Source organism: Poromitra crassiceps, assembly GCF_964638095.1.
Source record: "Poromitra crassiceps genome assembly, chromosome: 2".
NCBI lineage: Eukaryota > Metazoa > Chordata > Actinopteri > Beryciformes > Melamphaidae > Poromitra > Poromitra crassiceps.
In genome coordinates this window covers 59,547,650-59,564,892 of record NC_139624.1, presented here as the reverse complement: position 1 = coordinate 59,564,892, position 17,243 = coordinate 59,547,650, and the positions used below count along the sequence as shown (strand labels likewise).

Below are 17,243 nucleotides of genomic sequence, written 5' to 3'. Positions count from 1 at the left end.
CATCCATTTTATGATCATGATGCGGATGTTCATGTTTTCTCCATTGAAAGACCAAATCACAATATGTGTGAGGCCATACCAATCCTAACATTTCTAAAAACTACATCTGCTTTCCAAAAATGCCACACAAGGCTTGCAGCAGCAGCGGTGGAGTCCCCAGCATTGTTTACAATAGCGCTTGAGAAAACCAATGTAGTCAATAATGATTTGGTATCATTAGTTTCTCAGCGATTTTCTATGACAGAAGTATGCACCATGTTAAACAGCTTTGTGAAAGACACCCTTGGGGCTTCTTTCCTTGGAAATGACCTGCTGTGTCTTAAAAGTCTCAGTCGCTATCTTTGTAGTCAATGTGGTGACCAGGCCGTACCATCTAGTAAGACCATGTCACAACTCATAGTGCAGCCACATGAGGTTTCACAAAAAGGCATCTTGGACACACTGGCACAAGAATTCCATGTGCAATATGGCCAATGCAAAACATGTAAGCATGAAATCAGATCATCAGCCTGTAAAGTAATCCACAGCCCACAGTCTTTACTTATCTTGTTAAAAGCCGGCATAGACATTCCCAAAACGTTCACTCTCTCCTGTCTGTACAACCAAAATGATTATGCTGTGTCCAGTGTTTGTGCATTTTTTGACAAGCCACCATATGTGTCATTGTACACCTGTAAAGACCAGGAATGGCATATCATGACAAAGGTATCGAATGACACAGTAGGCTATAGCTTTGAGCTGATGCAGAAAATACTGACCACAGCTAGTTTCTTTTTTGTGTCATACGAGAAAACTAAGAGTGTGAAACACATCAACTTTCAGCAGGTTGGACAAAAACATAAATGCACAGATAGATGCAAACAACAAAAGCAGACAAGTGAGACACAAATGAGACATGTTCCAAAGCTAGTGAACACTCATACAGGTACATCACGTCTTTCTGCTGAAGACATTGCTAGTGTGAGGAATGGTGGGTGGCTGAGTGATTGGACGATCGATGTGTACCATCAGCTCTTGCTCTCTAGTGTTGACAAAATGGCACACATTTGTCACAGCACTTTTGTAAGCCAAGAGTTAAGGAGTCTTTGGTGTGATGACATTAGTGTTCTCCCAGATGTACCACGAGCATCACTTAATTGGTGGAACTTTGAGTTGGTGATATTGCCCGTCCATGCAAAGTCCCATTGGGGATCCATCGTCATAGATTTCACCAATAAGACAGTGAAGGATAATGGCATAGTATTAGATGTTGTGATAATGGATTCACTACGTGTGTATGAACAGGAGCTGGTTAAGGTATTCTATCCACTGCAAAGGTACTTAGCCTTACAGTACTTTGCATTGCACGGTAGAAGTACGGGTATCACATTTAGATATGAATGTTATCACAGATGTCCCAACTTCATACCACAAAATGATGGCAACAGCTGTGGTATTTTCACTTGTTTGTTTTCCAAAGCCGTTCTGTTTGATGTGAGCCTCAACACTTTCGAAAGCGAGAGTGGAAAGCGAGAGTGTTTTATGTATGAGTTGTCAGAGGGAAAGTTACTTCTCTGAGTACATAGTTTAAGCATGTACTGGCTTACCTTGGACAAACTACCTAAAAGGCTCTGTTGTGTCTATGTTGTAGGAGAACGGCACAAATGGAGGATGCAAGGGACCCCAACCGACATTTTCAAAAGACACCAGGAGGGAACGTCATTTTGGCTTTGTTTACTTTTTACTTTGGATTTTTTTTTTAAGTCTTTGTATATTTTGGACATATGTATTTTTCATTAGTTAATAGCATCTTTGCTGTAGACTGATCCTTGCACATTTTTGAATTGCTCTTTTGTTTATTCAGATGCTTTGAACTTTTACAGTAATGTGTTTCTTTCATTATTGATATGTCAGTATTTTTGCATTACTCTATGTATAATAATGTGATACATTGAGTATCCACTTCATTCACATAACCCTGTCTATTGATATATTATGCTCTTTTGCACGTCACTCAGTTAATAGGCTGCCTATAGCCCACACCATGTGTCATAGCAAAACAGTGTCAATACAATATCTGTATACCGGTACTTGTGAAATTGTACATATCAGAAAATTCAACAAATCAGATCAGGAATATGATTCAGAGTATGCACTGCATTATCACAACCCTGTCTGTTGGTATATAGAAAACAGAGTTTGTTTTATTTGGTATTCATTTGACTGTGCTATTTATTTTTAATTGATTAAATCTTTCTGTTTCAAATAGAAATGTATATTTTCTGTGCATATACATAGGCAATAGCTTCTGGGTGGGTTTGATGGCCTGGCATGGTTGTTTTTACCCCTCCCCAGGTTAGCTGACAGTGTGATGTCACAGAGGAGGTCTATCAGAGCGCGTGCATACATCGTTTGTGCTGCCACTAGGGGTGTACAGTGTTCAATATTACTCCAGAAATGACAATATGACCTCTGGGCTCTGGGTGGGTTTGATGGCCTGGCATGGTTGTTTTTACCCCTCCCCAGGTTAGCTGACAGTGTGATGTCACAGAGGAGGTCTATTAGAGCGCGTGCATACATCGTTTGTGCTGCCACTAGGGGTGTACAGTGTTCAATATTACTCCAGAAATGACAATATGACCTCTGGGCTCTGGGTGGGTTTGATGGCCTGGCATGGTTGTTTTTACCCCTCCCCAGGTTAGCTGACAGTGTGATGTCACAGAGGAGGTCTATTAGAGCGCGTGCATACATCGTTTGTGCTGCCACTAGGGGTGTACAGTGTTCAATATTACTCCAGAAATGACAATATGACCTCTGGGCTCTGGGTGGGTTTGATGGCCTGGCATGGTTGTTTTTACCCCTCCCCAGGTTAGCTGACAGTGTGATGTCACAGAGGAGGTCTATTAGAGCGCGTGCATACATCGTTTGTGCTGCCACTAGGGGTGTACAGTGTTCAATATTACTCCAGAAATGACAATATGAGTGACCTCTGGGCTCTGGGTGGGTTTGACGGCCTGGCATGGTTGTTTTTACCCCTCCCCAGGTTAGCTGACAGTGTGATGTCACAGAGGAGGTCTATTAGAGCGCGTGCATACATCGTTTGTGCTGCCACTAGGGGTGTACAGTGTTCAATATTACTCCAGAAATGACAATATGACCTCTGGGCTCTGGGTGGGTTTGATGGCCTGGCATGGTTGTTTTTACCCCTCCCCAGGTTAGCTGACAGTGTGATGTCACAGAGGAGGTCTATTAGAGCGCGTGCATACATCGTTTGTGCTGCCACTAGGGGTGTACAGTGTTCAATATTACTCCAGAAATGACAATATGACCTCTGGGCTCTGGGTGGGTTTGATGGCCTGGCATGGTTGTTTTTACCCCTCCCCAGGTTAGCTGACAGTGTGATGTCACAGAGGAGGTCTATTAGAGCGCGTGCATACATCGTTTGTGCTGCCACTAGGGGTGTACAGTGTTCAATATTACTCCAGAAATGACAATATGACCTCTGGGCTCTGGGTGGGTTTGATGGCCTGGCATGGTTGTTTTTACCCCTCCCCAGGTTAGCTGACAGTGTGATGTCACAGAGGAGGTCTATTAGAGCGCGTGCATACATCGTTTGTGCTGCCACTAGGGGTGTACAGTGTTCAATATTACTCCAGAAATGACAATATGAGTGACCTCTGGGCTCTGGGTGGGTTTGACGGCCTGGCATGGTTGTTTTTACCCCTCCCCAGGTTAGCTGACAGTGTGATGTCACAGAGGAGGTCTATTAGAGCGCGTGCATACATCGTTTGTGCTGCCACTAGGGGTGTACAGTGTTCAATATTACTCCAGAAATGACAATATGACCTCTGGGCTCTGGGTGGGTTTGACGGACTGGCATGGTTGTTTTTACCCCTCCCCAGGTTAGCTGACAGTGTGATGTCACAGAGGAGGTCTATTAGAGCGCGTGCATACATCGTTTGTGCTGCCACTAGGGGTGTACAGTGTTCAATATTACTCCAGAAATGACAATATGAGTGACCTCTGGGCTCTGGGTGGGTTTGACGGCCTGGCATGGTTGTTTTTACCCCTCCCCAGGTTAGCTGACAGTGTGATGTCACAGAGGAGGTCTATTAGAGCGCGTGCATACATCGTTTGTGCTGCCACTAGGGGTGTACAGTGTTCAATATTACTCCAGAAATGACAATATGACCTCTGGGCTCTGGGTGGGTTTGATGGCCTGGCATGGTTGTTTTTACCCCTCCCCAGGTTAGCTGACAGTGTGATGTCACAGAGGAGGTCTATTAGAGCGCGTGCATACATCGTTTGTGCTGCCACTAGGGGTGTACAGTGTTCAATATTACTCCAGAAATGACAATATGACCTCTGGGCTCTGGGTGGGTTTGATGGCCTGGCATGGTTGTTTTTACCCCTCCCCAGGTTAGCTGACAGTGTGATGTCACAGAGGAGGTCTATTAGAGCGCGTGCATACATCGTTTGTGCTGCCACTAGGGGTGTACAGTGTTCAATATTACTCCAGAAATGACAATATGAGTGACCTCTGGGCTCTGGGTGGGTTTGACGGCCTGGCATGGTTGTTTTTACCCCTCCCCAGGTTAGCTGACAGTGTGATGTCACAGAGGAGGTCTATTAGAGCGCGTGCATACATCGTTTGTGCTGCCACTAGGGGTGTACAGTGTTCAATATTACTCCAGAAATGACAATATGACCTCTGGGCTCTGGGTGGGTTTGATGGCCTGGCATGGTTGTTTTTACCCCTCCCCAGGTTAGCTGACAGTGTGATGTCACAGAGGAGGTCTATTAGAGCGCGTGCATACATCGTTTGTGCTGCCACTAGGGGTGTACAGTGTTCAATATTACTCCAGAAATGACAATATGACCTCTGGGCTCTGGGTGGGTTTGATGGCCTGGCATGGTTGTTTTTACCCCTCCCCAGGTTAGCTGACAGTGTGATGTCACAGAGGAGGTCTATTAGAGCGCGTGCATACATCGTTTGTGCTGCCACTAGGGGTGTACAGTGTTCAATATTACTCCAGAAATGACAATATGAGTGACCTCTGGGCTCTGGGTGGGTTTGACGGCCTGGCATGGTTGTTTTTACCCCTCCCCAGGTTAGCTGACAGTGTGATGTCACAGAGGAGGTCTATTAGAGCGCGTGCATACATCGTTTGTGCTGCCACTAGGGGTGTACAGTGTTCAATATTACTCCAGAAATGACAATATGAGTGACCTCTGGGCTCTGGGTGGGTTTGACGGCCTGGCATGGTTGTTTTTACCCCTCCCCAGGTTAGCTGACAGTGTGATGTCACAGAGGAGGTCTATCAGAGCGCGTGCATATGTTTGGCAAGCTCCCACTTTGAACACAAACCTGTCCAGTGTCCAATTTGTAAAGGCTATGCACTCCAGTGAACAGCTTTTATCTATTAAGATAATGAGAAGAACGTTCTCAATGTTATTGAAACAGTTATTGTCATACATAAACATCATTTGTATTATATAGCTTCATTTAAATGCTTAGTTTATTAGTTGAATGTGGAAAATAATGATTTTTCAATCGCCCCTGTCTGCTCTATAATTGTGCAGAATCGTTCTTTTACTTTGAAATTTTTTGAAAAATCTCACCGGAACTTCTTATATTCGCTAGCTCTTATATTCGCTCACAGAACACAGGTCAAACTATCGCTATATGAGATATGGGGAAGCGTATTGTAAACTGATTTATTAGTGGTTGTCTGAAAAAAATAGCTGGCTAGGACAGCGACCTTTCAACTCTGCTGCTACTTATGGGATTATCCCATACTACTACTAGCGAAATATCTAACAGCTAGTTTAGCTAAGCTAACGTGGTCAAATGGATGCTAACGTTAATCCAGGTCTGTATCCTTCTGTGCATGTTATCAAATCATATGCTTAGGAAGCGGAGAGAGACTGACATATAGTTAGCAGTCAGGGTTGGGTCGGAGGTTACCATAGCTTAGCTGTGTTATCGCAGCTAGGTTATGGGATAGCCCCATAACGTGACGCCCTACTGTACTCCGAGATAATTCTCGTACAGCAGTCGGCGCCACACAGCTTTAGAATCCTCAATAGGTGGGCAAGGCTGTTAAAAAAGCTATCCTACACGTATCCGATCTCCGTTTGCAGATCCAAAGATATGATCGTCCGCCTAGTGAAGCCAGTAAATTCGCGGGGGCGGCTAACAGGAGAAGCTTCCTAGTGCTGACAGGGACCTTGGGAGTTTGAGTATTTCATGACATGTTTTGCTTCCCAGGTGCGCTGGATTTGCGTTGATCACTGACAGCTTAGTCTGGGCACCTTCCACCCCGCTTTTTGTCATGGGGGCGTAAACCCCGGGGTGCCATGGCACGAGTCCGATACCTCACGAGTCCGACACCTCACGAGTCCGAAAAAAGAGGCTAACTTCCCCCAGACCCTAACCCAAAACCTAACCTCTCCCACCCCCACGCCTAAACCTAACCTCCCCCAGACCCTAACCCAAAACCTAACCTCTCCCACCCCCACGCCTAAACCTAACCTCCCCCAGACCCTAACCCAAAACCATGAGGTGTCGGACTCGTGAGGTATCGGACTCGTGAGGTATCGGACTAGGGGGCAGTCCCCAACCCCGGACCCAGAATTAAAACCGGATGGCAATGCGCCTAACAACGTCTTTGTTGCCGTTAGCTTGACGCGGTGATGTTACCTAAACTAGAGTCTGATCAAAACAAAGCTAGCGTTACATAAAACAAAACGTTTATGCAATATGGCATCTCCGCCACCACCGCCTGACACACCGGTCAAAACGGTGAAAGAGGATTCTGATACTTGGGTCAAATTGTCAAGTTAACGTGAAAGTTGACGAGCTAGAAACGCTGCCATCCGGTCTAGGGCGGGCTCTAGGCGGGAACCAGTAGGGTGACAAAATCAATTGTGGGCGGGAGCCAGGCTCTTTCTCGCCGAGAAGAGCCTGGTGACGCGAGGTTACTGACAGCTAGACCAGAACTGCGTCGCGTCTTCAAGCGCCCAGCTCCAAGCTCCCCTTTTTAGGGGAAACCCACCATAGTAAACGACGTACAAGAAGCCGAAACCACTTCAAACAAACTATTTAAAACGGTTTAATTTGATAGAGATATGCCGAAGAGTTGCTGTGTTGTTATAGTTTCACTAACAATAAAAAAAACAAAAAACTGGTCTGCGATAGGGTAGGCGTGACACCGTCAATGTGGACGATGCATGTAACCTGGTGGAAACTGGATACAGCGTTCATATAAGGCAAGTACCTCGTGTCGATGTATCTTGCACATTCTATGGCCGGCCGAGTTGAAATATATTGTCATGTCATGGTGTCTTTGGGTCATTTATAAAGGAAATTAATTCTGTTATTTTTCTATAGATGTTTTGGGTACTGCTATTTTACATTGAAGTCAATGCGAGTGGCTTGTGTTATCCCCTAAAAAGGGGCGCGGCCTTCAAGTTTTGCAAATTACCCGGATGTGCTGTTCTGGTCTATGTGTTGTTTGCTCGACGCGTGCAAGCGGTGCACCATGATAGTGAGATCAAACACACCCTGCTGTAAATTCAGTGCAGGCTGTGCAAAGACTGCTTCTAAATGGTTGTTTCACGCAGCAGTATCATGCTGCCCCGGCGAACCTACTGGCTTCACTAGGCGGACGATCATATCTTCGGATCTGCAAAAGGATGATCGGATACGGGTAGGAGAGCTTTTTTAACAGCCTTGCACACCTATTGAGGATTCTAACGCTGTGTGGCGCCGACTGCTGTACGAGAAGGATCTCGGAGTACAGTAGGGCATCACGTTATGGCTATGGGGCTAGTTATGGGATAGATGTTCATTCAAAAAGAAAACTACTATTGAGTGTATATAACTTAACCTATGTGACTTCAAGTGTAATTGTTTTTTGTGATGCTCTATTGATCTTTGAGTAGGACATTTCCCCATCTTCCCTCCACAGTTACCCTCAGGCTCTTCTAAATTCCGTGTCAACACTGCCAGTTGGAAGAGCCTGTGTTGGGCATTAAACTCACCTTATTTCTGCACTTTGAAGTCACAGGTAGGGTCGGGTGGGGCAAACTAATTATATCGGAAGCCTAGTTGCCGAAAAAAAGTGAGCGGTGGTGGTCTGTCTAAATGCATTGTAGAATGTATTGAAATAAACCTTGCTTGGGATGTAAAATATCCACTGGACAGGCTAAATAGCACTGCTGCCACCACCTTTGTTAGTCGGGTGAGGTCCGGTGTCAGATCCCTGAGCACAACCCACACGGACAACGACGTAAGAAAAATATATATGCTTTAATGGGAACAAATCATAGGAACAGCTATGACGTACCCTGAACAGAGAACCGGCCAGTCTGTAACATTTCCCTCTCCCACAGGTCTGCCCACCTAGCCTACCCACAGCCCTCTGTCAGCGAGACAATAAATTACACTGCACCCCCTTTTGAACACACTAGGGCAAAACACACTCAGGTATTGCAAATGGCGCTAAGCGGCCACACTCGGGTTATTGCCTACTGCTTAACCGCCACACAGGATGTCCCCATAAACATTGTGTACTCGGCCCCACAGGATTCCACCCCCCTAGATATAGCAGGCACACAGATAAGTCACACTGGAATTCACCCTATAAACATAGGCACACTTTAAGTCACACCGGGTTTCACCCTATAAGTAAGCTATAGGCACACTTTTACATCACACAGGATTTTACCCTATATAGCAGTGAGCATACTACGTCACACGGGATTACCCCCCAGCGAGATCGGCAGTAGGCACCCTTTAAACGTCACGCTCAGCACTTTACACCACATCAGATTCCACCCTATATAAATATAGGCACGCGTTACGTCACACACTGTAAGACGCACACTCAGAGTGCACACAAGCGGAGCAGGGCGGGACAGACCTAAAACTTTCCTAATGTGCCTAAAGCTAACTTTCGCCAGTTCTCATGAGACGCAAAGCTGTTGAATCTAAAATCATGTAACACAAATGAACATGGACAACAACTGACAAGACTACAATTCACACAGAACATAAATCATGTACCGTACATGTTAAAATGACCACTTAAGTGGCCGGTGCACAGCGACCCTCCCCCGGGGGGTCTCGGCGAATAGCGCTGGTCCAACCCGGCTCGTGTAGCGAGAGCCTGCGGGGGAAGCGTTGGTCCAGCGCGAACATAGGACGGCCAACGCGTGTCGGACGTCCCAAACAAGAGCTGGGAGCGGGATTGGCACTCCTAATTTCCCCTGCCGATCATTGGCCAAAACAACAAGAAAGAAACCCGTGGCCTACGGTCTTCAGCCGCCGGCAGCACTAAGCACAGCTACGAACGGCACCCGCCCGCCTCCCGTCCCGTGAGTGCGGTACCGTCTTGGCACCAATCAATGACAGTCGCTTTTGTTTGACAATGACCGCTCGGACAGCAGCCCTGTCCTGCTTCACAAGCACCCCTCCCCGCCCCGCTTTATCAGTTCTCCCTGTTCCAATCAAGTCCAGCCGCGGCTGATCAACTCAGGAGAAAGTCAGTCGCGCGCAGTGTCAAACAGGTGAAATGTCTTGGTTGTGATTAGCTGTCAATCGCCTTTACCGTGGACAACCCTGGTCCACTACAGTATGTACAAGACAAAATGATGCCAGTGCGCAAGCGTCTGGACTGTTTCCAGGCAACTCAGTGATTCTCGTCCAACTTTGTCTTAAAAAAAGAACAGCTCACTTTTTTCTGCAACTAGGCTTCCGATATAATTAGTTTGCCCCACCCGACCCTACCTGTGACTTCAAAGTGCAGAAATAAGGTGAGTTTAATGCCCAACACAGATTGTCTAACGAAAATGCTATGCTCGATGGGAGGGCTCTTCCAACTGGCAGTGTTGACACGGAATTTAGAAGAGCCTGAGGGTAACCTCCACAGTGATTTCAAAGTGCAGAGCAGAGAAACTGGTGGAGATGTAGCTCCAGTTGTTCCCTCGCCCATCACCAATGCAATGGCTCTGACTTGGTCACATAAAGTTACCATCCTTGGTGTGAGGTACCCAGTTGATAAAACTATTACCTACCCGTTCCCGAAGTCATATCGCAGATTCGAAGATATAAATGGACTGCGTTTATATAGCGCTTTTATCCAAAGCGCTTTACAATGTGCCTACATTCACCCATTTGCACACCGAAGGTGGCAAGCTGTCACGCAGGGTGCTGGCACAGCCATTGGGAGCAATTTGGGGTTCAGTGTATTGCCCAAGGACACCTCGACATGCGGCCTGGTGGACCCGGGGATCGAACCACCAACTTTGTAATTAGTGGATGACCTGCGCTACCTCCTGAGCCACAGCAGCCGCCCCGATATAATGTTGCAGTGTTCGAGCGGGATTCGATCCGGCGATCTCTCGCACCCCCAAAATAACGGTGCCAGAGGCTCGCGACCCCCACTATCCCCAGAGGTGGTTGAAGCATACATTGGTGCGCATTTTGTAAACAAAACAAACAATTATGGTTAAAATGTGCTCTTTTTAATAGTTTTTAAAATTGTATTTCACACATTTTGTAGTTACATGTTCTTCAGACCAATTTCACACATTCTGAAAATCATCTTGCGACCCACCCAGTGGTGTACCGCTTCCCCCCTGGGGGTCCCGACCCCCACTTTGGGAACCACTGGGCTAAAGGGCCAGGCTCGCTAGTCAAGTGGACATGTTGGAGCTGAGTGTTACAATATTCCTTTTACGTAAGCCATTATGTCCAGAGGTGTTAAAATGATATTAAACAACTGTTTAAAAGCAGTATTTTGACAGCCTGTGCTGAATTTACAGCAGAGTGTGTTTGATATTACTATCATGGTGCACTGCTTGCACGCAGCAAGCAAACAACATTGCAATCACAGATACGGCGGCACACTGAACAATTCCAGCGCACCTGGGAAGCAAAACATATCTCATACTCAAACTCCTAAGGTTCCTGTTGGCACTGGGCCATCTCGCATCTCCTAAATCCGGCACAGGCTGTCGAAAGTCTGCTTTTAAACGGTTGTTTCATGCAGGTATATCATTTTGACACCTCCGGACATACTACTGGGTTCTTTAAGAGGAATATAACATCTTCAGATCTGCGATACGACGTAGGAAACGGGTAAGGAGCCGTTTTCTCCACGTGGTACCTCACACCAAGGATGGTAACTTTATGTGACCAAGTCCCAGAGCCATTGCATTGGCGATGGGTGAAGGAACAAATGGGGCTAGTGGAGATACAGGATAGATGCTTAGGGTTTTGATGACATATTGAATATGGAAACTTTAAGGATAGTTTTATATGCTTGCTTTTGTCACCACTTCATCTCATGCACTGTATTTATATGTATTAATTATAATGTAATTATTTGACTGCTTACATCTACTGTTAGATCTTCAGCTCCCACTGTCATCCCTGCGTCTCCTGGTTCCTCCAGTGCGGTTGATGTCCGCATGTATGTGGCAGGTGGCCAAGCAGCGTAACGTGGAGCACTACGGAAAACTGTCTGAGTTCATCACGTTGGTGACAGAGATGGTCCCAGAGCTGATGAGTCCCAAGCAGAAGACTCAACTCATCCTAGGACTGAGAGCTCGGGTAGGAGGACGGGGATATTTAGTCTGTTCGTGTCTGTTTGTGTCTTTTCCTGTGCTTTCATCTACAAAGAAAATAAACAACAACATACAAAGTGGAGCCAAAACAAAAGAAAAACCAGACATTTTTTGGTACAGGTTGAGTGGTTGGAGCATAAATATTCCAGGTTAGGCTAATTGCATGTTGTAAGCTGCTGCATTTGGATAACTCCCACCACTGAAGCTAATGTAATTTATTATTATTATTATTATTATTAATAACAATGTATTATAATTATATATATATAATAATAATAATAATTCTCTCATGAAGAATGCACGTTTTGTCTGAATATTAGTAGACATTTTCCTGTATGTTCCTTAGTTCATCTTAGAGTTGTTACAGAGGGCCGGCCCATTTGACTGTGAAGCCATCCAGGATCATCTGAACAGTTTTCAACTGTGGACAACAAACCACATGCATGAAGAGGTAAACAATGTTCCTGCAACATAGTAGTCACACAAAGAAGAAAAATAAATAATTACATTAGCCTGTTTTGACTTAGGGCCTGTGTCCACCTAGCGTCTTTTCCTCAGGTCCAGCGTCTTTTTTCAATTGGGGGAGAGCGTATGCCGGCGCACACGGTCGTGTAGAGAAAGTGCGCTGCACCCAGCGTATATTTTCAGAGCGCTCCGCCGTTTTTGTGCGCCGGCTCCCAGCGCTCCCAGCTAAGAATAATTTAACTTTTCAGAAAGACGCTGGTGTCGGGTGCTCCTTTTCTGGCAACTAATCATATGGATAAACTATCGCAACAGAGACAGAAAGGCTCAATTGTGGGAGCAGATTGGCTAAACACTTAATATTTCTGGTGAGTGTTGTGCTTACTGCTTTTAATAATGTAGCCTACCTGTGTTGTTAGCTTGCTAGCTGTCAGCTATCAAGCTACTACCGCACTGAACTAACGTTAGTTTCAGAGTGCTTCCTTGTATATTGTGCGCTGGGATCAGCGCACTCCCAGCGCACTCCCAGCGTTTAACGTCGGAAAAAGACGCTAGGTGGACATAGGCCCTTAGGGAGCATTTGAATAGTGTTTTTTCAAATAAGAAATTCCTCTACTTCATGACAGGTCCAAGATGTTGAGGTGGAGGTTTCAAAGTCAAAATTTGTGGAGCTGGTTCGAAAACTGATGAATGACCAAACTGAAAAAGAATTATTTTTGAAGGTGACATTTTCCGTTTTTATTCATTATATGTAAGGCTGTCAATGTATGGATGTGGGTTATCTGTCTTTATCTTTGTCTGTATATCTATGCCTGTCTACCTATCTTTCTAAATTTATATACCTGTCTATCTGTCAGTTTATATATGTTGTCTACCTTATCTAATGTAGAGGTGAATATGAAGTATTCATGCTATTTTGCCCTGATAAAGGAGGTGTTCCCTGTTCAGTATGGAGACTGTTTTGATACGATGCTCCAGATCCTGATGTGGGAGTTCTTCTTCCGACTGGAAGAGTTTCTCCCTGTACCAAGTTTTTCTCAGGTAGGCAGCAAGCTGGGAAAGTGCCACATTCCAAAATGTGTAGTAACCCTGTTATTTCACATCAGTCTTCTTTTTCCAGGTAGCTGCCAGTTTTGACATTGCTCCCCTTGACCCCCAATTTGAGCATTGTGTCTGTGATCCTGAAGATCTGAGGATGCTTTTGCAGCACAGAAAATGGCGGCAAAAGCTGACTAAAAGTAAGAACCTGTTCACAGATCATACTGTATATTTTAAAGGTCTTGGATTGACAACAATTATACACTGGTTCCCCCATTTTCACTGCTGATATTGTTAAGCCTACTTTCAGTTTAGGGAAAGGGGCCGTAGCTAGGGATAGGAAGGGCATAGAGAGTCGGGGGTTCGAGGGGTGGGTAGGGGGAGTGGTTGGGGGGATGTGGGTGGTTTGGGGGAGGGCTAGGGTAGGACCAATTTCCATGTTGAAAACGATTAGCTGTGTTTTTGAGGTATTCCCAAACATTGCCTAAAGTGCTATAAGGCTGAATGGCCACACCACTGTGCTGTGGGCTTCAAGGAATTTGTGCTTCTTTGAATCTGGACAGACATGGATGTAGACTGGTAACTTTTTGGTGGAGGCATACATCCGCGATGTGGTATTTCTACTTTAACTCATGGCTTTGGATAATACCCCGTACTGATCTATTAATATTATGAACAATATTGATTGAAAGCTTTCTGTTCATCAGGTGAATTCTCCTTCATGTCAGACACTATCTTATCCACACTTGCATCTAAACAAACTTCAGTCGCATGTGAAGATCAGATCGATCATCAGTCACTGGGAAGAAATGAAGAAGATGCCTGTGAGGATGATGAGGTCACTGATGACAGTTCCAATGAGATGGTGCCATCAAACTCCCAGCTGCAGCAGGACAGGCCGTCACCTCTGACTTCCTCTGCAATCAGGCGAGGTGACAGTGGCGAGCATACATTTAAAGGGATATCCCATCCATTTTACATGGCGGTCCTTTTGTGGTCATATATATATACCAGTATACCATGTGTGTCTATATATATATATATATATGTGTGTGTGTATATCAATCAATCAAGTTTATTGAGCAGACTCAGGGTCCATAAAAAGTACATACTGTACAACGTTTAAAAAAACACACAGGGACATAAAAGACAAAAAACAGAAAAACTCATTGCACAAGGCACTGATACCAATATGTCCAAAGCTGGGAACCATATCTGACAGTGCTAAACTTGGGGTTAGTCAGCACCTGGATTACAGAGTTCATAGACCCGTTTAGACGGCATATAAATTTATACATCAATTTCCTCAGGAGAGCCTCAAAGGTGTGAATTCTGGCCATGCAGAATAGTTCGCTGGCACTACTCCACCTGGGCTTGTTCAAGAGAATCCTAAAACAGTCATTATATGCAACCCGTAGTTTGTGATGGCTCTTTCCTAAACTTCACCCACAAGGGGGCAGTATACAACGGTGTACAAAAAGATCTGAAAAGAGTGAATTTAACATAGTCAGAGCACTAGTTAAATCTCCTAGCCAGCATAGTAGCCTGTGCATACAGCACGCGGCACTGTCTATACATGTCATCATCGTCCATCAGACGATCAGTTATTAAGTGTCCCAGATACTTTGTTTTACCGCAGACAGATAACATTTGCTCTGAGAGATAGAAGAATGGGAATCTGAGCTCCTTGTCCCCCTTAACCCTACAGATTAAAACCACACTCTTTTTAGCATTATATGTTATATCAAATTTAACACCATAATCAGAACAAATATTGAGCAGTTGTTGAAACCCTGCACTACTGGGAGAAAAAATAGCAAGGTCGTCAGCATACATAAGATGGTTGACCACAGTGCTACCAATCATACAACCAGTGTTACATCCCGTAAATTGGGCAGACAGATCATCCATATAAAGGTTGAAGAGGATAGGAGAAAGAATCCCTCCCTGGCGTACTCCGTTCCCCACACCAAAAGGAGCAGAGACTGCATCCCCCCATTTTATTATCAACTAAAACAGAAGAATTAGCTCTTCTATATGTTTCAACCATCTCTTTTAGAGCATAAATGCATAAATTTGTACTGTGCTTGGGCTTAAAGCCGAACTGATTGTATGTAGTAAAAAGAAATGAATCTAATCTATCTAATACAATTTTCTCTAGTACTTTGGATAACACACTCGCTAATGCAATAGGTCGGTAGTTATCTAAACTCCCCACTTTGCCTGCTTTGTCCTTAATTACAGGGACAAGAGTAACAGCCAGCATGGATTCTGGCAAAATGCCATGGGACATAAAGGCTGTAAAACATATTGCTAGGAGGACTGCAACCTTCGGGCCTGCATGTTTTAGGTGCTCAGCGGAGATGAGATCTGAGCCACTTGCTTTTTTATCAGCTAACTGATAATATATAATACCGTATATATATATATATATATATATACACACACACACACACACACACACACACACACATATCTATATATATACAGACATAAATATATACACACACAAAAACGTGTGTGTGTGTGTATATATTTATGTATGTATATACAGATGTGTATATATATATATATATATATACACACACATATATATATATATATATATATATACACACACACACACATATATACACACACACACACACACATATATATATATATATATATATATATATATATATATATATATATATATATATATATATATATATATATATATATATATATATATTAATTATTTTCATAATTTTGGCCTACAGCTCCAGAGAACGCCCAAAACAGTATTTCAACAAATTAGAATAGTGTGAAGAAAATCAGCAGTTACTTCTCAGTTATGACTGACTCCAGCCTCAGTCCACTCCCTCTGAATCTCCGCCAACCTTTTTAATCGTCTTTACTTGACAATCCGCTGAAGCCCATGGTCATCCATGGTATTTCCAAGGATCTGTATACTGTATATATAATTATTCTTCTATAATGTGGAAATTTTAAAATAGTAAAAATAAAGGAAAATGATGCATGTGTCCAAACTCTTGATTGTAGGACCCTGAAGCTTGTATTTTTGAAACCTAGCCCAAGAAAATCCTGAGCAGTTAAGTGAGAAACTCAGCCCAATCTGACCTGAGGACCAGTTGTGTGTTGTCAGTCTGTGACATTAATGCCAGCTCTAATTTTGATATTGCTGTTCATTGTCTGCCTCCAGGAAAACTTCGTGACTCAGCTAAACGCCATAAGAAGCACACCTGCCTCCAGTGTGGGAAAGCATTCCATACGTTGTGTGACCTCAAGCGACACGGCAGCGTTCACTCTGAAGCCCAGCCCTTCAGCTGCAGCCTGTGCGAGAAGAGATTTAAGGACAAGGGAAGCCTTAAAGTTCACCTGCGAAGTCACACTGGAGAGAGGCCATTTGTCTGCACATACTGTGGCAGGAGGTTCCTGACATCTGACTGTTTGAAATCCCATGTGTACACCCACACTGGTGAGCGCCCATATGCCTGTACTCTGTGTGATAGGAAATTCACACAGTCCCATAATCTTACGGTGCACCTCAGGATGCACAAGAAGGAGAAACCGTACCTGTGCAGCGTATGCGGCATGTCTTTCTATTGCTCTGGTGCCTTACTAGTGCACTCGCGCAAGCACACAGGGGAACGGCCTCATCACTGTGACTACTGCGGCAAGGATTACTCCACATCTTCGAGGCTGGCATTACATCTGAGATACCACACAGGAGAGAGACCATACTCCTGCTCCCAGTGTGACAAATCCTTTCACACCAAGCAAACACTGAAGAGACACGTAAGAACACACACAGGGGAGAAACCCTTCCAGTGTCTTCAGTGTCACAAGAGGTTTTCCGATAGATCCAATATGAGAGTGCATATGAAAAGTCATAACACCAAGCGGCAACCTTCGGTGATGAAAATTTAAGCCAGCGCGGAAGTGCCAAAATATGCAGTTCCTCAAATGACCACTTGAGGCTGCCTCAAAGAACGAGGAAATTCCCATAGATCCCCATGTTAAAATACCCAACTTTACAACAGAAATAAACATGTTTATAGCCCTGAACAAAAAAGGTTTTGGTATCTATAGTTAATTTCCCTGTTCATGACAACTGTACCTCATAT

The 17,243-nt window shown here is 44.5% G+C and overlaps 1 protein-coding gene across 3 annotated transcripts; it reads left to right on the top strand.

Moving 5' to 3' along the window:
• Nucleotides 1-5,663: 5,663 nt before the first annotated feature.
• Nucleotides 5,664-17,240, top strand: LOC310794332 (uncharacterized protein). Of its 3 annotated transcripts, none has more exons than XM_083656312.1 (8): nucleotides 5,664-5,852; nucleotides 11,397-11,599; nucleotides 11,960-12,064; nucleotides 12,702-12,797; nucleotides 13,006-13,116; nucleotides 13,196-13,313; nucleotides 13,821-14,045; nucleotides 16,319-17,240. In XM_083656312.1, exons 1-8 carry the CDS (start codon nucleotides 5,831-5,833, stop codon nucleotides 17,044-17,046), a joined length of 1,608 nt encoding a protein of 535 aa, XP_083512438.1. In that variant the 5' UTR covers nucleotides 5,664-5,830; the 3' UTR covers nucleotides 17,047-17,240. The 3 variants fall into 3 exon arrangements, with proteins under 3 accessions (XP_083512438.1, XP_083512439.1, XP_083512440.1); XM_083656313.1 differs by lacking the exon at nucleotides 5,664-5,852 and adding an exon at nucleotides 7,622-7,691; XM_083656314.1 differs by lacking the exon at nucleotides 5,664-5,852 and having other exon boundaries at nucleotides 11,500-11,599; nucleotides 11,937-12,064.
• Nucleotides 17,241-17,243: the final 3 nt, after the last annotated feature.